Source organism: Choloepus didactylus, chromosome 2 (genome assembly GCF_015220235.1).
Source record: "Choloepus didactylus isolate mChoDid1 chromosome 2, mChoDid1.pri, whole genome shotgun sequence".
Taxonomy (NCBI): domain Eukaryota; kingdom Metazoa; phylum Chordata; class Mammalia; order Pilosa; family Megalonychidae; genus Choloepus; species Choloepus didactylus.
The window spans coordinates 15,784,379-15,810,898 of NC_051308.1; the positions used below are offsets into that span (position 1 = coordinate 15,784,379).

Consider the following 26,520-nt stretch of genomic DNA (forward strand, 5'->3'; position numbering starts at 1 on the left):
TTTCATTCTCCTCTAGCAGTTCCTCCTTTAAAGTACCTGGAGAAACAGTGGCTGGATAAGCAAGTCTGAAGGAGAAACTTGGGGGAAACCAATGCCTATACTGAATGAATTTTAAAATCCAATTAATTATACATTACCTGATTATCAGGCCCTGACATACACAAAGACCATAAAATATATATAATGTAGATGAAAAAGAACATTAGATTCTTGGTCAGAAAATGTGAATTTAAATCCTGGTTATCCTGCATTATTTCCAACAAGTGAACTAACTTTCCTCAGCCTCACTCTCCTAACCTATAAATAAACAGGCATAATACAGAAACTACCTACCTATTTAGTCCCAGAGTTGGCTGTGAAAGTCTAAGTGAGAAAAATGCTACACATTTGAGGCAAGTAACTTTTTAAATCACTATGCTCTGAATAAAATTCTTAATTAAAGACCCTCTCTGCAATCACACATAATACCCATATTCTGCCATCTCTTAAGAGTTATACTTAAATGGACATGATTCAGGTGGAATACAAATACAAAGTAGTTTTTTAAGCCACTATCTGAAATAAACATTGCATAGCTGCCTCATAAAAAAGTTTATACAGCCTGACCATAGAATGTAATTATTCGCATAAAAAATAATGCTATTAACCCACTATCAACAGACAACATAGTATGCTAAATAATTTACATCTTCTCATTTATACTACCTATATCTAGCATAGTAGAAAAAGCATAGGGCTTGATATCTGAATGGCCTGTTTGAATCCCAGCTAGGTTATTATAAGTGGTGGGCCTTAGTCAAATCTAAATTGAAATTTCCTCAAATGTGAATTAGGAATATACTACCTACTTCACTGGAAGAGTCAGATTACTGTCATCATGTCTGTATTGAGCCTAATCTGGTGCCTGGCACACTGTGGTTATTCAGTGTAAGGTGGGCTGGTATTTTGCCTTCCCACTTCCCGAAAACAAGCACCCTGAGTCTCTTCAGGAATGCTTAAATTACAGGACCAAGCATGATTACCAAAAACTCTTCCAGCCAAGATATACAATGAAATGAATTAGAGCTTGATACTGTGCCCCTAAAATTAAGGTAAGCCTAAGAGCACATCTAAAGATTTTAAAATTCATCCTTCCTTTAAATCAGTCCCTTACCAATGATATGTGTAGTTGGGTGACTTAAAATCTCAACTGCTGTGCTCTTGAGCCACTAGGACTCCTGAGGAAGGAGGTGGCTATTTTCTGACAGCCTCCCCAGGAGAAGCAACAGCTCTAAGAGCAAGGCTGACTGCTATCACTTCCCTGAGAAGGGCAGGTGGAAACAAGAAGATAGGTGAGAAGAGAGCTCAGCTTAATTTGGATAGCTAAATTAACTAAGAACATCAAGGAAGATTTAGGAAATTATCTTCATGGCTTCACCTTAAGCTTAAGCTCCAACTATATACTTTTGGTCAATCTTTATAACCCTGTATTAATCTTCCCTCAAGCTAGCTCCTTTCCTGCTCTAGGGTTGATGACTATATTCAGATTTGACCCATTAAAAGGTATTTTTATATAAATAAAAAGTTCAGTAAAGGCCAATTCTTCCAATTTAATATTAAACAACTGTTCAGTTTTTTAGACTACATAATATTAAGACATGTGCCTTCATCCTGCATTGAAGTGGCAGTATGTAAGTTAAGACTTCAAGCTGTATTTTCCCCCCACAAAATTTTCATGTTTAGAACTTTCCTCATTGCCTCTGCTCGGTCTTTCCTGCAGTCTGAGAGTCAGACATAATGACTGTTAAAATACACCCAAAAGAACTAATGGGAAGAGTTTGTGTGTGTGTACAAACACGTACGTGCAATGATCTTGAAAGACAATCTTTCAGACCTCACAAAATCAGACCGAGATTGATGATGGAGAAGGGTGGAGCAGGGTGGGGTTGGGAGGAGCTGGTTACAAAGAAAAGATTAAGATCTGGGAAGCAAAGTAAAAAAGGGCTGCAAGAGAATATTAGGGAGTAAAGAGTCTACTGTTTACCAGACTCAGGGAGAAAGAAGGACTTGATTAGGTATGAACTGAAGAATCTGTTGGGGGAAAAACAGCAATAGTGAGGAGAAAACAAAAAGATCTCACCAAATTGACCCTTTAAAATGAGCCCTCCTGCTCCCCTCCTACTCCAATTCCGTGTACTTTGCCCAGGAAGCTACAGACCAGTTTTTCAACCAGGGACTATATTAACAAAGCAAATAAAGGAAACCTATGCTAAAAATGTAACCTACCTACTCTGAGAGATCTAGAAACGGAAATACTTCTTTCCCCGTTTTGTAATGGGTTTCAAAACAGAAGGGACAAGGCAAGGGAAACAACTGTAAGAGGGGGAGGGGACCGGCCAAGCTCTTCCCTAATTTTCTTTTGACTAAATGCTTATTTTAAATTTACCTTTTTGTGGTCAGCTGGCCGAGTCTTAACCACTCTGTACATCAGGATCTGATGAAGGGTTCGAACACCATAGGGAATTTAAGAGCGTAAGCAAACACAAGGCAGACGCAAACCCAGTACTGCACTTGCTCTGGGTAGTACTCTAATACCTCGCAGTAGGTGGCTAAAACTCCACTAAGATTTAAATTGTGATTCACAGTGCTATGGAGATAAGAAAATGGGCAAAGTAAAAGGGAGAGTTAGTGTCTAAGTTTAGCCAGAAAGGGAAGTTTGTAAGCACCATAAGTGAAAACTAGTAGGCACAGAGCGGGGGACGAACTAGACGAGCACTTATCTACGGACCAGATCCATTTTCTTTATGGGTTCCTGCCACACAAGAAGGAAATCACTTTTGTTCAGAGAAACCAGAGCAATCCATGTTCCACCCCCTAAGTGGCTCGCGTCGCGGGAAGGGGGACTGCCGGCCGAGGAAGGGATGTCCAGCGCAAACCACACACACATACACTTACTTTCGTCCGGCCATTGATTTTGTAGTTGCCCAGCTTCCCGTTACAGTGGCGGATCAGGTCGTCCATGCTGCTCATGAGCAGCCCTATGGTTTCGCAGCCGGGCTCCTTGCCCTCGATCCAGGTGATCTTATCGCCTCGGATGTCCTTGGACGAGTCGCTCTTCTGGCTGACCAGCTGCCCATCGGTGAACTTGCCGGTGTCGTGCAGGGCCCGCACCTCCTCGCCGATCTGCTGCCCCGTCTCCTTGCCCAGGAAGTCGTCCACTACACAGATGCCGTGCTTGTTCATGCACGGCACAATGTACTCCAGCGCCAGCTTCAGCGCCGGCAGCGGCTTCGTCTGCCCGTTGGGCCGCAGGCCGCCGCTGTGGCTCAGTCCCTCGCCAGGGGTGTTGCTCGGCGGGTACATGTTCGACTTCTCTGGGAACAACTGCGAGCGGGCCAGCGGCTCTTCCTTCCCGGGCTCCGCCTCGGTCGCCGCCAAGCCCTGGCTGCCAGTGGCAATGTGAGGCAAGGGCGCCGGCATCGCCGCCGCCGGATCCGCCGCAGGCTTTGCCTTTGCCTTGGCCGCCGGCGCGTCCCCAACCGCGGATCGGCCTGGGGCCTCCCCGGCCTTCGCGTCCCTGCGCGGCTGTGCCTTCTTGGCCTCCTTGGCCCCGCCGGACCTGGGCGGCGTCGGGGCCGCGGGCTGCGCGGAGTTGAGATGGTGATGGTGGTGACCCGCGCCGTGGCCGCGGGCGCCCCGGGGCTCCGCGGTGCCCTCGCTGCCCTGGCAGACGAGCTTGTGCTTCTTCCAGTCCTGGCGTTGGTGCTCCTTGCTGCAGTAGAAAGAGCTGCGGCAGCGGCTGCAGCGCAGCAGGTTCTCCATCTTCCCACATAGCTCGCAGTACTGTCGGTCTCTCTCGCTCGGGCTCAGCCCGCCGGGCCCGCCGCTGTCATTGGCCATGGCGGCGGCAGCGGCGGCGACTGCTGAACAGGAGAGGGTGGCGGTCAGACGGCCTCGCCCAGAGTCAAGGGAGTGGAGGCGAACGGCTAAGGTTGTTACTGCGCCATGCACCCGTTCGCCCCTCGCCTCAGGGAGACCAGTGTACCCCGCTGCACCTCGGCCCGGGCCGCTTCCTCGTTCTCCCGGTCCGGGCCACGCCGCACCGAGCCGCGCCGAGCCTGCAGCCGTCGCCTCAGAACCTCATCTCCGCTGCTGCGGGCTGAGGGAGTGCGGCCTGGGCGGCGGAGGGTTATCTTGGCTGCGGCGGAGCGTGGACCCCGGGCGCGCGAGACAGGCCCTAGTCGCTGCACGGTCGCCGCCGCCTCTGTGTCCCTGCCGACCCGGCCCAGCCTGTTCAGGAGAGCGGAGGGCGTGCGGGCGCCACTCGCTCTGCGCGCTTTGCACGTACACCACGGCCCCGCCGCGACCCGGCGGGCGGGCGGGCGCGCCAGAGGGCGGAGGGAGGCGGAGGGAGGGAAGAGGGGAGGGGAAGAAGTGGAGGAGGGCGTCGCGCGCGCGCACACGCCCTGGCTGCGGGCGCAAGCCGCCGCCTCCGCTCGCTGGCCAGCGCCACGGGGCTGGGCCTCAGAACCCGGGGCACTCGCGCCCCTCCTCGCCCCCCTCCGCGGCCCCGCCTCGGGCGAGGCCGGGTGGCCGAGACTCCCTGGTGCTGCGAGCTTTGCGCGGGACGCGCGGAGGGGCAGGCCGGCGAGAGCCAGAAAAGCTGGGCCACCGGCCCTGCCACCCAGACGGTGCCTACACCTGCTCCGGGGAAGAGCGCCGGCAGCGAAATGGTTGCGGAGCGAGGCCGAGTGATAATAATGGCTGCTATTTGTTTCGGACTTCTTGGGTAGGTTCTAGGCGCATTTCTAGACAAGGTTGCAAGGTGGCTTTTGCAATCCTCATTTTTCATGAGGAAACGGAAATTCAGAGAAGTAAAGTAACTTGCCCAAGGTCATGCAGAACTGGGATTGAATCCAGGAATCAGACTCCGTCAGATTCCGAGGCTGCCTTTTCCATTACACCATATAGCCTCTGTTTCAAGAAGGCTCGAAATGGTTAAAAACAAAAATAAATTAATCCAAGCCCCTAAACTGAAGGTACTAAAATTTAATTTAATTTAATTTAATTTTACTGTTTTTAAGTTCTGTGAAATCCTGCCAAATATAAACCCCCAAGAATAATTTTTTAGCTACTAAGTTAAAGTAATCAAGACTCATTTCAGTTACCATATTCAGGCACTTAAATTCAGCCTGTCACATCTGCTCCTGAGAAGTGAATTTTCGTGTTAAATGAGCATTACTAGATTAACAACTTTTTAAAATTTAAAAAAAAAACCTCTCAATAGAATGTAGGCTACCTCAATAAATATATTTGATCAAACATAAAAACATAACCAGAAATAAGCCAAGGAGGTTTCTTTCCGCTTGCCATTTATCTTAATGAAAAGGGGTGTGATTTAGATTTTCACAGTCTTTATTGAGCACCTACTAATGTGGAAGATGCTGTGCTAGCGTTGTATCATCTGCAAAGACTGCAAATAAAATCAGCAGCCTTACAGATAATAGCCTTCCAGACTTGCCACTCAAGAACTAAAATGTGTAGGTCAAAAGCAGAAGAATATAGGGAATGGATTATAAGGCACTTTGTAGACAAATTTTTTTAAAAAGCCAGCCTGAATTCAAAAACAAAATCTTTTCATCAAGTGTATGGAATTTTTTTTTTTAATCATCATTTTATTGAGATATATTCACATACCACGCAGTCATACAAAACAAATTGTACTTTCGATTGTTTACAGTACCATTACATAGTTGTACATTCATCACCTAAATCAATCCCTGACACCTTCATTAGCACACACACAAAAATAACAAGAATAATAATTAGAGTGAAAAAGAGCAATTGAAGTAAAAAAGAACACTGGGTACCTTTGTCTGTTTGTTTCCTTCCCCTACTTTTCTACACATCCATCCATAAACTAGACAAAGTGGAGTTTGGTCCTTATGGCTTTCCCAACCCCATTGTCACCCCTCATAAGCTACATTTTTATAAGGTGTATGGAATTTTAAGCTGTCATTAAATTCTACATAAACAGCAGCATCCTTGAGGATCTAGTCTGGTGATACAGGATAGCTTGTCCTTTGGGAAACTGAAATAGGTATTATACTCACCACAGTTTCAAATTCCAAAACAAACTGAAAATCCAACTTTCTGTAAAGAAGCAAGACCTGGATGTATCTCAGATGTGTATCCAGCTTTTCCAGAGCTTTATTAAATACAAGAAAATGCCATTTTCTTCGGACAATACTAATTTGGTGGTTCAACAAGTGAATTAAGAGCATACTGTGTTGCCAGACTATCCTTAGCACGTGGGTGAATTAGTTAAACCATACCCAGAAGGCACACAGTCTAGTGCAAGAGGAAGACGTATAGAGAAATAGTAATTACAACCCCGAGTGTCCAGCACCCTAAAAGAGGATTGACAGGATGGGATAGGAACACAGATAAAGGAATTGCTAACTCTGCCCTTTGCACTAATCAAAATTCCAAGCAAATTCATTCAGACATTCTTAAAAATGTAAAGGAGCTATTTAATGCCTTAAGAAAGCAAACTGTATAAACATATTTGACGTAGACAAATTATATAAAATATAATTTAAATACAAGTAAAATCTAATGCTTCTTAGACCTCCCTTTGCTACATTAATTGTAAGTGATTCTTCACTATTCACGGGGGCAACAAAGGAACACGCATTCCACAAGTACACTTGATTCTTCTCAATTTAGTTATTAGTAGATATTAGAAATAGTCCTACAATTTCTTTTAAAAGTACTGTTTAGGTCTGTGGCATGCAAACAAATGTATTGCCATGTCTAATGTTCTCATATATTCATTGAAGTTTATTTAAAAGAATAAAATATATGCCCATATAAAAACCTTTATTAGCTTTCATTTTTTTCAAGTAAGTATACAAAATCACAAATTAAACATGTAGATCCTGAAAATATTTAAATAAAAATATTTAAGATTTATTTGACACTCCAAAGTTTTCATGAATGGAACAAGTATAAAATACTGATTTATGGTACCTCTGAAGAACCATAATTTTAGAATTTTCACTTATTTGGGCCCAACAATTTGTGAACTAATTCTAATTTAGTGAAGTTTCACCATACTTTCTGCTGGTAATGCAAAAGCTAACAATAAGATAAGTTGCCTAACTAGATTCTGGAACTCTATCAGCATTGTCACAGTCACCATTTATTCAAATGTTATAGAGAAGATTCACTCTGTAATGCAGGAATTTATTTAATAAAACTCATATGGTGCTTGCTATTATGTGCCAATCCCTGTTCAAAGTATTCTACAACTATTAGCTCATTTAACCTCATAACAATGGTATGAAGTAGGTACTATTATTATGCCCATTTTACAGAAAATGAAACTGAACTATATAGAGAGACAATGAATATCCCTTCCAATCCTTAAAATTATATGATTAGTACCACTAGGTGGGTTACTTAATACTCTGGGGGTGAACAAAGGCTTGTGACTTCCAAAGACAGGAATTGTTACAATTTTTATTTTCCTGGCCCCAATCTAATCAAGATAAACTATTCCAGAAACTGAAGGATTAATTAAAGTAAAAGGTGCTATTGTATCATCTCTGTATCATACCAAGTTTAACCAAAGCTAATTTGCCCCCTGTTTGGCTTCCCTTTGCTTCTCTGGCAGTATTTACTTAAGTTATAAAGCAGCAGCCACTATCAACTGATAAAAGACTCACTAGACAATAGAGAAATGCAAAGGACAGAGTTAAATGAGGAAAATAGTTTAGAAATAACTGTGCCAGCTCTTGAGGAAAGCCCACTAAGCAGAACTGACCTACTAGAGACTAGCTCTATTCCTCTTTTAAAAATATGTTTTCAAAATTTCACAATGGAATATCTTTTCTACTCAGGAAATCAAACTTCTGATTGTTAACTAATGACCCCATGTTTCCCCATCTGTGACAATCTTGTTTTAATACTACAGAGCACAGAAAAATTACAAGTATAACATAGGCATTCCACCAAGATAAACAGGAAGACAATCTTTGAGTTCTGGGAAAAGCAACTAAAAATCTGAGCCATTTTCTAACTATAGTGTGGGACACACACAAGTAGGTATCATTGGGAAATAGCACCTGCTCTTTTTGAACTGGGGGTTCTGCCAGATGCAGACGTGTACATGGAGACAGCTTTACTTTCTACTAAGGTTGTTTCCTTAGGAAAAGAAAATAATGAAATAAGTTTTCCATGTATCCAAGAAAATTTATCTCTCACCCAACTCCATTAGTTCATGATTTTAAAATTACCCCTCAATCCAGTTAAAAATTGATCATTTCACCTCAAGAAATATAAAACTTGACAACCAGCACTCATTATAGTGAATTTTTTAAATTACTGGCAGACATGGGATACTCTATTATGTGGTACTATAATTATATAAAAACTTTTTAAAAAAGAAATAAAAACAAAGAAACCAAACATTCCCTCAACATTGAACCAACTTTTAGAGTAGTCGCAATCAGTAACTTATAACAACCCAGGTTGGAGACAGCTAAATCATTTTTTTTCTATAATTAGTGGAAAACTTTACATACACAGAAAAAAAGAGGTAATAGTATAAGCAACCTCACATTCTATTTTTCAGGTAAGAATACTTCATAAGTATCTGCAGTGTACTTACGACATTTTATCGTGAGACACATAAAGTTTGGTAGCTTCATTTTTAATGATGAAATGTTCATAGGTTCAGGTAGTGCCAGTCAGATTCCTGTATTATAGAAATATAAAGTTCTCTTTAACATTTCACCCATTGTTTTGGCATTCTCTATGTTTGTGACCAGATCCAATATTTTGTTAGAGCTTGCAAAATGATGAATTCTTAATTTGATCATTCCTTCTGGATTTATAAGCCGGAATTTCTATAGAGAACTTCTATTTCATCAACTCTTTGGTTACGCTGAAATAAAATTTAGAGATGAAAGGTAGAAACATTTGTATATTTTTCTATATCAATTTTCAGAATGACTTGGTGACCTAGCAGTCTCCAGTTGTGAGCAATGAGATTTTAAAAAAAAATAATGTGAATGCATGGATTTTCATATATTTGAAGTGTTTTAACACATCATACTCATTACTCATTTTTATTGTAGTAACATACATACAACACATTTACCATTTTCAACCACTTTCATGAGTAAAATTTAGTGATACTCATTACATTCACAAAATTGTGTTACTGTCTCCACCATCCATTACTCGGACATTTTCATCACCCTAAACAGAAACTCTGTACCCATTAAGCAGTAACTTCCCATTCCTCCACCCTCAACCCAGCCCTTAGTAACCTCTAATCTATTTTCTGTCTCTATGAATTAGCTTATTCTAGGTATTTCATGTAAGTGAAATCATACAATATTTGCCCTTTGTGTCTGACTTCACTCAATATAATTTCATCAAGGTTCATCCATGTTGTAGGATTTATCAGAACTTTATTTTTGCCGCTGGATAATAGTCCACTGTATGTATACACCACATTTGTTTATCCATTCATCTGTTGATGGACACTTGGGTTGCTTATACCTTTTGCTATTATGAATATGATGCTATGAACAAATTGTGCAGGTATCTGTCTGAGTCCTGTTTTTTGGGGGGGAGGGGGTGTTATATACCTAGAAGTGAAATTGCTGGGTCATGTGGTGGTTCTATGCTTAACTTTCTGAGGAACCATCAAACCGTCTTCCACAGAGGCTGTATCATTTTACATTCCCACCAGCAATGTATGAGGGTTACTTGTTTTCCACATTCTCACCCTCCTGTCCTTTTCCTTTTTTTTTTTTTTTAATAACAACCATCATGGTATGAAGTGGTTATCTCATTGTTGCTTTGATTTGCATTTCCCTAAGGATCAGTGATGTTTAGCATCTTTTCAGGTGCTGATTGGCCATTGTATATCTTCTTTAGAGAAATGTCTTCTATTTTTAAATTGGGTTGTCTGTCTTTTAGTTACTGAGTTGTACAGAGTTCTTTATATATCCTGGATATTAAACCCTTATCAGAAATACGGTTTCCAAATATTTTCTTTCATTTTGTAGGTTGCCTTTTCACTTTCTTGATAATGTCATTTGTTGTATAAAACTTTTTAATTTTGATGAAGTCCTGTTTATATTTTTCTTTTGTTGCTCATGCTTTTGGTATTGTATCTAAGAAGAATCCATTGCCCAGTACAAGGCTCTGCAGATTTCCCCCTATGTTTTTTTTCCACAGTTTATGGTTTTAGCTCATATTTAGCTCATTGATCCATTTTGAGTTAGTTTCTATATATGGTGTAAGGTACAGGTCTAATTTGATTCTTTTTTATGTGCATTTCCAATTTCCAAGCATCATTTGTTGAAGAGAATGTTCTTTTCCCATTGAGTAGATTTGGCACACTTGTTGAAAATCAATTGGCCATGGATGGATGGATTTATTTCTCAACTCTCAGTTTTATTCCATTGGTCTATTGTCAGGCCTTATGCTAGTCACCACACTGTTTTAATTATTAGTTTGTAGTAAATTTTGAAATCAGGAAGTGTGAGTCCACCAACTTTTTTCTTCTTTATCAAGATGGTTTTGGCTATTTGGAGCCCCTTGCCATTCCATATTAATTTGATTATTGGCTTTTTCATTTCTTCCAAAAAGGTTGATGGAATTTTGATCAGAATTATGTTAAGTCTGTACATCGCTTTGGGTAATATTGATATCTTAAAATATAAAGTCTTCCAATCCATGAACATGGGCTGTCTTTCCAATTTATTTAGGTCTTTAATTTCTTTATCAATATTTTGTAGCTTTTTGTGTGCAAGTCTTTTACATCCTTGGTTAAACTTATTTCTAGGTATTTTATTTTAAGTGCATTGTAAATGGGATTTTTTTCTTGATTTCCTTTTTTTGGATTGTTTATTGTTTGTGTATAGATTTATAACTGATTTTTGCTTGTTGATCTTATACCCCACAACTTTATTGAATTCATTTATTAGCTCTAGCAGCTTTCTTATGGTTTCTTTGAGATTTTATTTATATAGGGTAATGTTATCTATGAATAGAGATATCTTTACTTCTTTCTTTCTAATTTGGATACCTTTTCTTTCTTTTTTTTGTATAATCACTCTAGCTACAACATCCAGTGCAATGTTGAATAGCATCGGTGAAAGTAGGCATCCTTGTCTTGTTTCTGATCTTATGGGAAAATGCTTTCAGTCTCTCATCAGTGTCTGTTCTAGTTCGCTAATGCTGCTGGAATGCAAAACACCAGAAATGGACTGGCTTTTATGAAGGGGGTTTATTTCGTTACACAGTTACAGTCTTAAGGCCATCAAGTGTCCAAGGTAACATATCAATAATAGGGTACCTTCACTGGAGGATGGCCAATGGCATCCGGAAAATCTCTGTTAGCTGGGAAAGCACATGGCTGGCATCTGCTCCGGAGTTCTGGTTTCAAAATGGCTTTTTCCCAAGATGTTCCTCTTTAGGCTTCAGCTTCTCTCCAAAATGTCACTCGCAGTTGCTCTTGGGGTATTTGTCCTCTCTTAGCTTCTCTGGAGCAAGAGTCTGCTTTCAACGGCCATCTTCAAACTGTCTCTCATCTGCAGCTACCCTCTCTGCTTCTATGCATTCTTCAAAGTGTCCCTCTTGGCTATAGCAAGCTTGCCTCTTCTGTCTGAGCTTATATAGTGCTCCAATAATTTAATTCAGACCCACCCTGAATGGGCAGGGCAACACTTCCATGGAAATTATCCAACCAAAGTCATCACCTACAGTTGGGTGAGGCACATCTCCATGGAAACACTCAAAGAATTACAGTCTAATCAACACTTACACGTCTGCCCACACAAGATTACGTCAAAGATAATGGCATTTTGCGGGACATAATACATTCAAACCAGCACAGTGTCATTTTAAAAATCTTTGATGCTCAATATCTTTGGTCAGTAAGAACTTCTTCATATTAGTTTCTATGTATTTTAGATGTGATCACATTAGTCTTTGATAGTTCTCTTGCTTTCGGGTACAAGGTGACCCAGGCTTATCTTGTACATTTCCTTTCTCTGACCTGGAATCAGTCATTTGTCTGAAGAGTCCTTGTTCCTTTTAGTAGGAACTACTAGTTAGAGACCACAATTAGGAGTACTCATTGCCACTGCATTGGCATTGCTTCTAGAGATAGGAAATAAGTAATTTTTTCAGAGAAAAAAACTTGAAGCCGTGCTGATATTCCAGTTCAAATTTAAGATTACAGAGTTTGAATTTAATCTCCTTGATTTTAAATTTGTCTTTTTTCTCTTACACTAAATTCTTGGTTTCTAATGACATTTACATACTGTTGATCTGCTTTATCCTGCAGAATACCTGTAATGGTTTCAGAATAATAATACCAATGTTATTATGACCAATAAGGCTACTGAATGCAGTTTATTGCAGTTATTTTCTTTTTATTAGAGAAGTTGGAATGTACAGAAAAATCATGAATAAAATACAGGGTTCTTATACACCACCCTATTTATTAACAACTTCCATTGGTATGGTACATTTGTTAAAATTGATGAAAGCACATTTTTATAGTTCTGTATTAAGTATAGTCCATGGTTTAACTTAGGTTTCACTCTTCATGTAGTACAGTCCTATGTTTTTTTAAAAATATTTATTTATTAACATCTGTATATATACACAAACATTTCCCCTTTTAACCACATTCAAATATATATTTCAGTGCTGTTAATTATCGTTCACAATGTTGTGTTATCATCACTACCATCCTTAGCAAAACTTTTCCAACATCCTAACTAGAAACTCTGTACATTTTAAGCCTTAACTCCATATTTCTTACCCCCAACATGTTCTCTGGTAATTTGTATTCTGCATTCTGACTCTGTGGGTTTATTTATTCTAATTATTTCATATCAGTGAGATCATACAATATTTGTCCTTTTGTGTCTGGCTTATTTCACTCAAAATGATGTCTTCTAGGTTCATCCATGCTGTCACATGTATCAGAACGTCATTCCTTTTTATGGCTGAATAATATTCCATTGTATGTATACAGCACATTTTGTTTATCCATTCCTCAGCTGGTGGACATTTGGGTTCCTTCCATCTTTTGGCAATTGTGAATAATGCCATTATGAACACCATTGTGTGAATATCTGTTCAAGCCCCTGCTTTCAGTTCTTTGGGGTATATACCTAAAAATGGGATTGCCAGTTCATATGATAATTCTGTATTTAACTTTCTGAGGAACTGCCAGCTGCCTTCCACAATGGCTGCAATATTTTACATTCCCACCAAAAAATGTGCAAGTGTTCCTGTTTCTCTGCATCCTTGTCAACACTAGCTATTTTCCATTTTTTAGACAGCAGCCATTCTAGTGGGTGTAAAATGGCATCTCATTGTGGTTTCAATTTGCATTTCCCTGATGGCTAATGATGTTGAGCATCTTTCATGTGCTTTTTGGCCATTTTGTATATCTTCTTTGGATAAATTTCTATTCAAGTCTTTTGCCCATTTTTTTTTTTTTTAATCATCATTTTATTGAGATATATTCACATACCACGCAGTCATACAAAACAAATTGTACTTTCGATTGTTTACAGTACCATTACATAGTTGTACATTCATCACCTAAATCAATCCCTGACACCTTCATTAGCACACACACAAAAATAACAAGAATAATAATTAGAGTGAAAAAGAGCAATTGAAGTAAAAAAGAACACTGGGTACCTTTGTCTGTTTGTTTCCTTCCCCTACTTTTCTACACATCCATCCATAAACTAGACAAAGTGGTGTTTGGTCCTTATGGCTTTCCCAATCCCATTGTCACCCCTCATAAGCTACATTTTTATACAACTGTCTTCGAGATTCATGGGTTCTGGGTTGTAGTTTGATAGTTTCAGGTATCCACCACCAGCTACCCCAATTCTTTAGAACCTAAAAAGGGTTGTCTAAACTGTGCATAAGAGTACCCACCAGAGTGACCTCTCGGCTCCTTTTGGAATCTCTCTGCCACTGAAGCTTATTTCATTTCCTTTCACATCCCCCTTTTGGTCAAGAAGATGTTCTCCATCCCACGGTGCCAGGTCTACATTCCTCCCTGGGAGTCATATTCCACGTTGCCAGGGAGATTCACTTCCCTGGGTGTCTGATCCCACGTAGGGGGGAGGGCAGTGATTTCACCTTTCAAGTTGGCTTAGCCAGAGAGAGAGGGCCACATCTGAGCAACAAAGAGGCATTCAGGAGGAGACTCTTAGGCACAAATACAGGGAGGCCTAGCCTCTCCTTTGCAGCAACCGTCTTCCCAAGGGTAAAACTTATGGTAGAGGGCTCAACCCATCAAACCACCAGTCCCCTATGTCTGTGGTCATGTTAGCAACCATGGAGGTGGGGTAGGCGAATACCCCTGCATTCTCCACAGGCTCCTCAAGGGGGCACTACATCTTTTTTTTTTTTTTCCCTTGTTTGTCTTTTTTCTTTTCTTTTTTTTTTTTTTTTTTTAACTTTCCCTTCTTTTTTCAAATCACCTGTATGAAAAAAAAAGTTAAAAAGAAAACAAACATACAATAAAAGAACATTTCAAAGAGACCATAGCAAGGGAGTAAGAAAAAGACAACTAACCTAAGATAACTGCTTAACTTCTAACATGTTCCTACTTTACCCCAAGAAAGTTACATAATATAGCAACATTTCAGTGAACTTGTTCCTACTACAACCATCAGAAATTAACAGACCATAGTCATTTCTGGGCATCCCCAGAACGTTAAATAGCTTATCTGTTCTTCTTGGATTATTGTTCCCCCTTCCTTAATTGCTCTCTACTGCTAGTTCCCCTACATTCTACATTATAAACCATTTGTTTTACATTTTTCAAAGTTCACATTAGTGGTACCATATAATATTTCTCTTTTTGTGCCTGGCTTATTTCGCTCAGCATTATGTCTTCAAGGTTCATCCATGTTGTCATATGTTTCACCAGATCGTTCCTTCTTACTGCCGCGTAGTATTCCATCGTGTGTATATACCACATTTTATTTATCCACTCATCTGTTGAAGGACATTTGGGTTGTTTCCATCTCTTGGCAATTGTGAATAATGCTGCTATGAACATTGGCGTGCAGATATCTGTTCGTGTCACTGCTTTCCGATCTTCCGGGTATATACCGAGGAGTGCAATCGCTGGATCGAATGGTAGCTCTATATCTAGTTTTCTAAGGAACTGCCAGACTGACTTCCAGAGTGGCTGAACCATTATACAGTCCCACCAACAATGAATAAGAGTTCCAATTTCTCCACATCCCCTCCAGCATTTGTAGTTTCCTGTTTGTTTAATGGCAGCCATTCTAACCGGTGTTAGATGGTATCTCATTGTGGTCTTAATTTGCATCTCTCTAATAGCTAGTGAAGCTGAACATTTTTTCATGTGTTTCTTGGCCATTTGTATTTCCTCTTCAGAGAACTGTCTTTTCATATCTTTTGCCCATTTTATAATTGGGCTGTCTGTACTATTGTCATTGAGTTGTAGGATTTCTTTGTATATGCAAGATATCAGTCTTTTGTCAGATACATGGTTTCCAAAAATTTTTTCCCATTGAGTTGGCTGCCTCTTTACCTTTTTGAGAAATTCCTTTGAGGTGCAGAAACTTCTAAGCTTGAGGAGTTCCCATTTATCTATTTTCTCTTTTGTTGCTTGTGCTTTGGGTGTAAAGTCTAGGAAGTGGCCTCCTAATACAAGGTCTTGAAGATGTTTTCCTACATTATCTTCTAGGAGTTTTATGGTACTTTCTTTTATATTGAGATCTTTGGTCCATTTTGAGTTAATTTTTGTGTAGGGGGTGAGGTAGGGGTCCTCTTTCATTCTTTTGGATATGGATATCCAACTCTCCCAGCCCCATTTGTTGAAAAGACCATTATGGCTCAGTTCGGTGACTTTGGGGGCCTTATCAAAGATCAGTCGGCCATAGATCTGAGGGTCTATCTCTGAATTCTCAATTCGATTCCATTGATCTATATGTCTATCTTTGTGCCAGTACCATGCTGTTTTGGCAACTGTGGCTTTATAATAAGCTTCAAAGTCAGGGAGTGTAAGTCCTCCCACTTCGTTTTTCTTTTTTAGAGTGTCTTTAGCAATTCGAGGCATCTTCCCTTTCCAAATAAATTTGATAACTAGCTTTTCCAAGTCTGCAAAGTAGGTTGTTGGAATTTTGATTGGGATTGCATTGAATCTGTAGATGAGTTTGGGTAGAATTGACATCTTAATGACATTTAGCCTTCCTATCCATGAACATGGAATATTTTTCCATCTTTTAAGGTCCCCTTCTATTTCTTTTAGTAGAGTTATGTAGTTTTCTTTGTATAGGTCTTTGACATCTTTGGTTAAGTTTATTCCTAGGTACTTGATTTTTTTAGTTGCTATTGAAAATGGTATCTTTTTCTTGAGTGTCTCTTCAGTTTGTTCATTTCTAGCATATAGGAACATTACTGACTTATGTGTATTAATCTTGTATCCCGCTACTTTGCTAAATTTGTTTATTAGCTCTAGTAGGTGTATCGTTGATTTCTCAGGGTTTTCTAGATATAAGATCATATCATCTGCAAACAATGACAGTTTTACTTCTTCTTTTCCAATTTGGATGCCTTTTATTTCTTTGTCTTGCCGGATTGCCCTGGCTAGCACTTCCAGCACAATGTTGAATAACAGTGGTGACAGCGGGCATCCTTGTCTTGTTCCTGATCTTAGAGGGAAGGCTTTCAGTCTCTCACCATTGAGTACTATGCTGGCTGTGGGTTTTTCATATATGCTCTTTATCATGTTGAGGAAGTTTCCTTCAATTCCTACCTTTTGAAGTGTTTTTATCAAAAAGGGATGTTGGATTTTGTCAAATGCTTTTTCAGCATCTATTGAGATGATCAATTGATTTTTCCCTTTCGAGTTTTTAATGTGTTGTAATACATTGATTGTTTTTCTTATGTTGAACCATCCTTGCATGCCTGGAATGAACCCCACTTGGTCATGGTGTATGATTTTTTTAATGTGTCTTTGGATTCGATTTGCAAGTATTTTGTTGAGGATTTTTGCATCTATATTCATTAGGGAGATTGGCCGGTAGTTTTCCTTTTTTGTAGCATCTTTGCCTGGTTTTGGTATTAGATTGATGTTAGCTTCATAAAATGAATTAGGTAGTGTTCCATTTTTTTCAATGTTTTGAAAGAGTTTGAGTAAGATTGGTGTCAGTTCTTTCTGGAAAGTTTGGTAGAATTCCCCTGTGAAGCCATCTGGCCCTGGGCATTTATTTGTGGGAAGATTTTTGATGACTGATTGGATCTCTTTGCTTGTGATGGGTTGGTTGAGGTCTTCTATTTCTTCTCTGGTCAGTCTAGGTTGTTCATATGTTTCCAGGAAATTGTCCATTTCTTCTACATTATCCAGTTTGTTGCCATACAGTTGTTCATAATATCCTCTTATAATTTTTTTAATTTCTTCAGGATCTGCAGTTATGTCACCTTTTTCATTCATTATTTTGTTTATATGGGTCTTCTCTCTTTTTGATTTTGTCAGTCTAGCTAGGGGCTTGTCAATCTTGTTGATCTTCTCAAAGAACCAACTTTTGGTGATATTTATCCTTTCTATTGTTTTTTTGTTCTCTATGTCATTTATTTCTGCTTTAATCCTTGTTATTTCTTTTCTTCTATTTGGTTTAGGATTGGTTTGCTGTTCATTTTCTAGCTTCTTCAGTTGATCCATTAGTTCTTTGATTTTGGCTCTTTCTTCCTTTTTAATATATGCGTTTAGTGCTATAAATTTCCCCCTTAGCACTGCTTTTGCTGCATCCCATAGGTTTTGGTATGTTGTGTTCTCATTTTCATTCGTCTCTATATATTTAGCAATTTCTCTTGCTATTTCTTCTTAACCCACTGATTGTTTAGGAGTGTGTTGTTTAACCTCCAGGTATTTGTGAATTTTCTAAGTCTCTGATGGTTATTGACTTCTAATTGTATTCCATTGTGGTCAGAGAATGTGCTTTGAATAATTTCAATCTTTTTAAATTTATTGAGGCTTGTTTTATGTCCCAGCATATGATCTATTCTGGAGAAAGTTCCGTGAGCACTAGAAAAGTATGTGTATCCTGGTGATTTGGGATGTAATGTCCTGTAGATGTCTGTTAAATCTAATTCATTTATCAGATTGTTTAGGTTTTCAATATCCTTATTGGTCTTCTGTCTGGTTGATCTATCTATAGGAGAGAGTGATGTGTTGAAGTCTCCCACAATTATTGTGGAAACATCCATTGCTTCCTTTAGTTTTGCCAATGTTTCTCTCATGTATTTTGTGGCACCTTGATTGGGTGCATAGACATTTACGATTGTTATTTCTTCTTGCTGAATTGCCCCTTTTATTAGTATGTAGTGGCCTTCTTTGTCTCTCAAAACATCCCTGCATTTGAAGTCTATTTTATCTGAGATTAATATTGCTACACCTGCTTTCTTTTGGCTGTAGCTTGCATGAAATATTTTTTTTCCATCCTTTCACTTTCAATTTCTTTGTGTCCCTGTGTCTAAGATGAGTCTCTTGTATGCAACATATTGATGGTTCATTTTTTTTGATCCATTCTGCGAATCTATATCTTTTAATTGGGGAGTTTAATCCATTTACATTCAACGTTAAAACCGTGAAGGCATTTCTTGAATCGGCCATCTTATCCTTTGGATTATGTTTGCCATATTTTTCCCTCTCTCTATTAATATCCTTTATTGTACCCATATCGAATCTCTTTAGTACTGAACCTTTCTCCAAGTCTCTCTGTCCTGTCTTTGTTTCTCTGTCTGTAGGGCTCCCTTTATTATCTCCAGTAGGGCAGGTCTCTTGTTAGCAAATTCTCTCAGCATTTCTTTGTCTGTGAAAAATTTAAGCTCTCCCTCAAATTTGAAGGAGAGCTTTGCTGGATAAAGTATTCTTGGCTGGAAATTCCTCTCTCTCAGAATTTTAAATATATCGTGCCACTGCCTTCTCGCCTCCATGGTGGCTGCTGAGTAGTCACTACTTAGTCTTATGCTGTTTCCTTTGTATGTGGTGAATTGCTTTTCTCTTGCTGCTTTCAGAACTTGCTCCTTCTCTTCTATGTTTGACAGTGTGATCAGTATATGTCTCGGAGTGGGTTTTTTTGGATTTATTCTATTTGGAGTTCGCTGAGCATTTATGATTTGTGTATTTATGTTGTTTAGAAGATTTGGGAAGTTTTCCCCAACAATTTCTTTGAATACTCTTCCTAGACCTTTACCCTTTTCTTCCCCTTCTGGGACACCAATGAGTCTTATATTCGGACGTTTCATATTATCTATCATATCCCTGAGGTCCATTTCGAGTTTTTCAATTTTTTTCCCCATTCTTTCTTTTATGCTTTCATTTTCCATTCTGTCATCTTCCAGGTCACTGATTCGTTGTTCAACTTCCTCTAGTCTTGTACTATGAGTGTCCAGAATCTTTTTAATTTGGTCAACAGTTTCTTTAATTTCCATAAGATCATCCATTTTTTTATTTAGTCTTGCAATGTCTTCTTTATGCTCTTCTAGGGTCTTCTTGATTTCCTTCATATCCCGTACTAGGGTCTCATTGTTCATCTTTAGTTCTTTGAGTAGCTGCTCTAGGTGTGTCTCTTCTGGTCTTTTGATTTGGGTGCTTGGGCTTGGGTTATCCATATCGTCTGGTTTTTTCATATGCTTTATAATTTTCTGTTGTTTTTGGCCTCGTGGCATTTGCTGACCTTGATAGGGTTCTTTTAGGGTTTGTAGACCAGTTGAAGTCCTTATCTCTAATTTATCAGATCTACAGCTTCGTGGAGTACACTTTCTCTAACTAACCAGCAGGTGGCGTCCACGAGCCACCTGTTCTCCACAAGCCAGATCTCCCCTGCTTAGCCTTTTTGGTGAGTGGGGGAGTGAGTCTTGTGGGGCCCAATTGGTGTCCCAAGCTTGCGTGTGTAGTTGGTGTTGTCTGCCCTGTATGTGGGGCGTGTTTCTGGGCAGTCGGGGAGGGGGGGGTGGCCCTAACAATCAAATCTCCCTGATGATCCTAGAGTTTTAAAGCTACTGCAATAGTCTAATCCTTCAGTTCAGTCCTGCCACAGTTTGTCTCTGCCACTGACCCACAAGTCTTTGGTATTGGCGTATGGCTCCTGAGACTTGCAAGTGGGCCCCTCTTCCAGGCTGTGCACCCCGGGTCCTCTGTTGAGGGATGACTGTGCTATGTCACAGGTGAGTGCCGTCCCCCCAGGGCAGTTCTGGGCTGCTGGGCTGTGTTGGGAGGCTCCCAGTCTGCTCAAATGATGGCTGAATGGGGCTCTGTTAATTCACACTGCTCCCCCTTCCCAGCTCTGGGACATTCAGCTGAGGTTGCAGGGAAGGCTAATGTCCACGCCCAGTTTTGTGGTGTGTGCCTGTTATTTGAAGCACTTCCGTCACACTGGGTTGTCTGGGGCAGCTCTGGGCTATGGGGCTGGCGATGGGCAGGAGTGTTTCCTGTCCACCAGGATGGTGGCTGTGAGCGGACACCCCCGTTTTCTTGGGAAGTTGTGTTGTTTAGTGAATTTTCTCAGCCACTGGATTATTGCCTTTTGTCTCAGAGCTCTCTTAGTTCTGCTCTTGACTTGACGTTCCCAAATTTCAATTCTTTGAAGCTTTCTGTATTGAGCTTCTTAGAGTAATTGTTTTAGAAAAAGCAAAAAGGATTTAAAAAAAAAAAAAAAAAAAAAAAACAACAAAAAAAAACGGCCCTCCTCAGAGATCTAATGGGTTATTGAAATGCTAATAGACAAAGCAACCAGAGCCATTAAGGAAAGGTGCACAGGGCAGAGAGATCAGCCTTGCTTCGGGATTTGCATATGCGCCTCAAGGCCTGATCTCCGCCCTTCCCCTTTCTGTGTTCACCAGAACTCCAAAAATCCTCTGCTTTTACTTTGGAGCTTCTCGTGTTGTTTTCCTTCTATGCCCGTCTCCTCTCTGCTGGGCTGGCTGCTCTCAGAGTCTCTGGTGTCTGGCCTCAGTCTATCTATGGTTGGAGTTTGAATCAGTAGAATGAGTTTCCGATAAGAGCAGCCACTGCAATTCTCCCTTCTCCTTCCTGGAGCTGACAGCCCCTCCTCCCCCGGGACTGAGCCTGGCAGGGAGGGGCGCGGGTCCCCTGGCCACAAAAACTTACAGATTTCGCTGATCTCAGCAGTTCCACGTTTTCATGAGTGTTGTATGAAGTATGCCCAAAGACAGATTGCTCTGTGGTGTCCAGTCCACGCAGTTCCTGGCTTTTTACCTGCAACTTGCTTTTATATGTCTGCCCATTTTTAATTGAGTTGTCTTTAATTGGTGCGATGAAGGATTTCTTTATATATTTTGGATATTAAACCATTATCCAGATAAGTGGTTTCCAAATATTTTCTCCCATTATGTAGGCTGTTATGATGAATTTCTTTGATGCCCAAAAGGTTTTAATTTCAATGAGGTCACATTTATCTATTTTTTCTTTGTTGCTCGTACTTTTGGTGTAAAGTCTAAGAAACCATTGCCTAACATAAGGTCTTGAAGATGTTTCCCTGTGTTTTCTTCTAGGAGTTTAATAGTTCTTGCTCTTATATATAAGCCTGTGCCAGTTTGGATACATTATGTCCCCCCAAAAGCCATATTCTTTGATGCAATCTTGTGAGGGCAGACAGTAATCTTTTGATTGAGATGCGACTCAATCAGCTATGGACCAGACCTTTGGTTAAATTATCTCCATGGAGATATGGACCATGCCCATTCAGGGTGGGTCTTAATTACATCTCTGGACTCCTGTAAGAGAGGGACATTTTGGAGAGCAGCAGAGATATATTTTGGAGAAGGCCATTGAAAGCTGATGCTTGGAGATGCAGACAGAGGAACATTTAGCTACGAGATGAAACCCAGAGTTTGCCCCAGGATGTGCTAAGACAGGACCCCCAGGCACTTAAAGAGAAACATCCTGGGAGAAAGAACCAAGAATGCACAGGAGCTGAGAGAGGGACTGGAACACAAACTGGGATCAGCAGATGCCAGCCATGTGCTTTCTCAGCTGACAGAGGTTTTCCAGATGCCATGGGCCATCCTTCAGTGAAGGTATCATCTTGTTGATGCCTTAGTTTGGACACTTTTATGGCCTTAGAACTGTAAATTTGTAACTTAATAAATCTCCTTTATAAAAGCCAATCCATTTCTGGAATTTTGCGTAATGGCAGCATTAGCAAACTGGAACAAGATCTTTGGTCCATTTTGAGTTGATTTTTGTATATGGTGTTGGTGGGGGCTCCACCTTCATTCTTTTGCTTATGAAGATCCAGTTTTCACAGCACCATTTGTTAAAGAGACTATTCTTTCCCAATTGAGTGGTCATTGCCTTCTTGTTCAAAGTCAGTTAACCATAAATGTGAAGGTTGATTTCTGAATTCTCAATTTTATTCCATTGGTCTGTATGTCTGTCCTGATGCCAGTATCATGCTGTTTTGATTGTTATGGCTTTGTAATAAGTTTTAGGATTGGGAAGTATGAGTCCTCCAACTTCATTCTTCTTCAGGGTAGCTTTGGTTATTCGGTGCCCCTTACATTCCATATAAATTTCATAATTGGCTTTCACATTTCTGCAAAGAAGGTTGTTGGAATTTTGATTGGGGTTGTGTTGAATTGTACATCTCTTTGGGTAAATTGACATCTTAATATTAATTATCCCAATCAGTTTTTCATCAGAAACCATGAAAGCAAGAAGGCAGTGGGTTGAAATACTTAAAGTGCTGAAAGAATACAATTGCCCATCAAGAATTTTATATCTGACAAGACTTTTTTTTCAAACGTGAAGGTGATATTAATATCTTAACAATGTTTAGTCTTCCAATCAAAAAACACAGAATGTCCTTCCATTTACTTAGGTCTCCTTTGATTCCTTGTAGCAATGTTTTGTACTTTTCTGTGTATAAGTCTTTTACATACTTGGCTAGATTTATTGCTATATATTTGATTCTTATAGTTGCTATTGTGAGTGGATTTTTTTTTCTTGATTTCCCAGATAAACAAAAGCTGAGAGAGTTCATCAGCCTTATACCTGCCCTGCAAGCAATGCTAAAGGTAATTCTTCAGACTAAAAAGAAAGGACACTAGACAGTGATTCAAACCTGTAAAGAAATAAAGATGTCTGGTAAAGGTAACCGTTTGGGTAACTATAAATGTCAATATTATTGAACTTTATTTTTTTTAATATGTAACTCCACTTCTTCTTACAGGTGCTAAAATGCAAATGCATTGAAGTAATCATAAATCTATGGCTTTTGGATATCCAGTGTACAAAGATATAATTTGTACAAGTACAAAAAAAGGTTGGTGGGCAGAGAGGTAGAGGAACAGTGTATGTGTGTGCTATTGAAGTACAGTTGGTATCAAATATGGTTGTTGTATATTTAGGATGTTAAATTTTAATCCCATGGTAATCACATGGAAAATATCTGAAAAATATATCCAGATAGAAATGAAAAGGGACTCAATAAGGACAATACAGAAAATCAACTGAATTTGAAAATAGGCATTAACAGAAGAATTGAGGGACAAAAATGTTTTCAGACTGAAAAAGACTAAATAGCAAAATGATAGAAGAAAGTTCTGCATTATCAGTAGAAACTTTAATTGTAAATAGATTAGACTCTCCAGTCAAAAGGCAGAGATTGGCAGAATGATAAAAAGCATGACCCAACTATATGTTGTTTATAACAGATTCGCCTTAAATTCAAAGATATAAGTCAGTTGAAAGTGAAAGGATGGATAAAATATACCATGCAAGTAGCAACCAAGAGAGAGCTGGAGTAGCTATACTAATATCAGACAAAATAGACTTTAAGTAAAAGACTGTTATGAAGGGCAAAGACGGTCATTATATACTGATAAAGCGGTCAGTTTAACAAGACAGCTAATGATTATAGGTATATATGCCCCTAACAGCAGAGTCCCAACATATCTAAGCAAATAGTAACAGATTTGAAGGGAGAAATAGATGGTTCTCCATTAATAGTATGAGACTTTAAACACCATTTTCAACAATGGATAGAACATCTAGACAGAAGATCAATAAGGAAATACGGGACATGAATGATGCTCAAAACCAACTAGACCTAACAGACATATATAGAATACTTTTCCCAACAACAGCATAATACATATCCTTCTCTAGTGCCCATGGGTCATTTTTCAGGACAGACCATAACTTAGGTCACAAAACAAGCCTTAGTAAATTAAAAAATATTGAAATCATACGATATACCTTCTCCAACCACAATGGAATGAAGCTAGAAATCAATAACAGAGGGAGAAATGGAAAATTCAAAAATATGTGGACATTCAACAATGTACTCTTAAACAACCAAGTGGGTTAAAGAGGAAATCACGAGGAAACTTAGAAAATATCTTGAGGCTAATGAAAATGAAAATACAACATACTGCCATATGAGGTGCAGCTAGGCAGTGCTAAGAGGGAAATTTATAGCTTTAAATGCTTACATTTAAAAAGAAGAACTATTTCTCATCAAAGACCTAACCTCAAAACTGGAAGATCTAGAAAAAGACAAGCAAACTGAATCCAAAGTGAGCAGAAGGAAAGAAATAACAAAGGTTAGAGCTGAGGTAAATGAAATAGAGAATAAAAACGTTAGTATAAACAAAACCAAAAGCTGATTCTTTGAAAAGATCAATAAAATTGACAAACTTTTAGCTAGACTGATGAAGAAAAATAGAGAGAGGGCACAAATAACTAAAATCAGAAATGAAAAGGAGGACATTACTACTGACTCCACTGAAATTTTGCATTTCTTTTTGTCTATGGAATATATTCCATTAGGGATGGACAGTCAAAATACTGTTTTAAAGGCATTTTTAATGCATTTTTTATTGTGAACTGTAATATATATACATAAAATTGATAACTTTCAAAGTACAATTTAACAAGTAGTTAGCAAATTTCAAGGAATGTCATGGGTCACAATTCCACAACTTCACCTATTGTAAAATATACATAGAGAAAGGTGTTAACTTTCAATGTTACTGCTCAACAAGCAGTTATATAGGTAATTTCAAAAATTGTTATGGGTTCCACTTCCACAGTTTCAATTTTTCCTTATTATGCAATATAAGGTATACAGATAGGTGAAGACTTTCAAAGCTCAATTGAATGAGTAGCTATAGAGCAAATTTCAAAGGATATTATAGGTTACAGTTCCGCTATGTCATTTACCTCCTTCCAGCTATTCCAACACCCCAACATCTAAATATATATATATATATATAAATTTATATAAAGTTTCAGTATTCATAGACCTTTGTTAAATCTTATGTTGTTTGTTGTTACCCCTTCCTTTCACTTAATCTCTTTCTTCATCTTCAGGGGTGTTTAAGCAGTGAGCACCCTAACTTGTTCATATTAAAAAGGGTGTCAACAGTATGGGGAAGGGGGCTGTATCTAATTATTGGTCTTAAACAGGCTGTTGCCTCTGGGTTTTAGACTTGTCTGGCATAGGAACACTCTGGTGGATTTAAGTTTCTTAAAGGTAAAACTTAGTGAATTTTTTATAGAGTCTCAGGTAGGGACCTAGGTATTTGGGGACTACTTTTGGTAAGGGCATGGCATGCTGTGTCCATTTGGGATGTCTAGCTGGAGCTTGCATGAGAGAAACCTGAAAGATAGCCTCTTAACTCTGTATGGGATCTCTCAGCCACTGTGACCTAAGCTTGTTACCTTTCTTTTTTCCCCCTTTTGGTCAAGTAGGCATTTTCAGTCCCTTGCTACCAGGGCCAGGCTCATTAAAATTTATTTGCCGAGTTGGGCTTAGAGAGAGAAAGGACGCATCTAAGCAACAAAAGAGGTTCCCTGCAGTTGCTTCTTAGACATAAGTATTGGAGGGCTCAACCTCCCATTTACAACCCTAAATTTCACAAGAGCAAGCTTCAAGTTGGGGTCTTGATTTATTAAGTAGTGGGTTCCTAATTTAGCTTAATATATATTCTATCCCAAGATAAACATTTTCTTACGTTTTCTTCACTTGTACTATCATCATCACTCTCAATTTAAACAATTATCATAACATAATCATCCCAGAGCTCTTATCAGCAGCTAATTATTCATCCCTAGTGTTACTGTAGTGTTGGCAAGATATTCCGATTAAATACAGTGTTTAATATGTAATGGGTAGTTTTTCCATGCCACTCTGTTGTTAACCTTGTGCACCAGAGTCATACCTTTTAAATATATCATGCTAACACTTATTTAGGTTTGTGGTGCTACTCTGTGGGTTACATGCTTTTAAACATTCATTTATGAACATGTTTACCTTCAATGCATCACTGATACTTATAATCCATTAATGAACCATAGTCACACCTGACCATTTCCATACCATTAAGTTCACACTCATTATCATATCTGAACATATTATATTATCATTACCCCTTCACTAGCTTCTGTCTATCTCTAGGTCCCCTATATCC

General features: G+C 39.3%; 1 protein-coding gene across 1 annotated transcript in view; it reads right to left on the reverse strand.

Annotated features, from left to right (window-relative positions):
- Nucleotides 1-4,359, reverse strand: part of EGLN1 (egl-9 family hypoxia inducible factor 1) — a 54,992-nt gene extending 50,633 nt beyond the window's left edge. The window contains exon 1 of the mRNA XM_037820913.1: nucleotides 2,935-4,359. Coding sequence (XP_037676841.1) covers nucleotides 2,935-3,879 — 945 coding nt within the window. The 5' untranslated portion in view covers nucleotides 3,880-4,359. The remainder of the gene's footprint in view (nucleotides 1-2,934) is intronic.
- Between the last annotated feature and the right edge of the window lie 22,161 nt (nucleotides 4,360-26,520).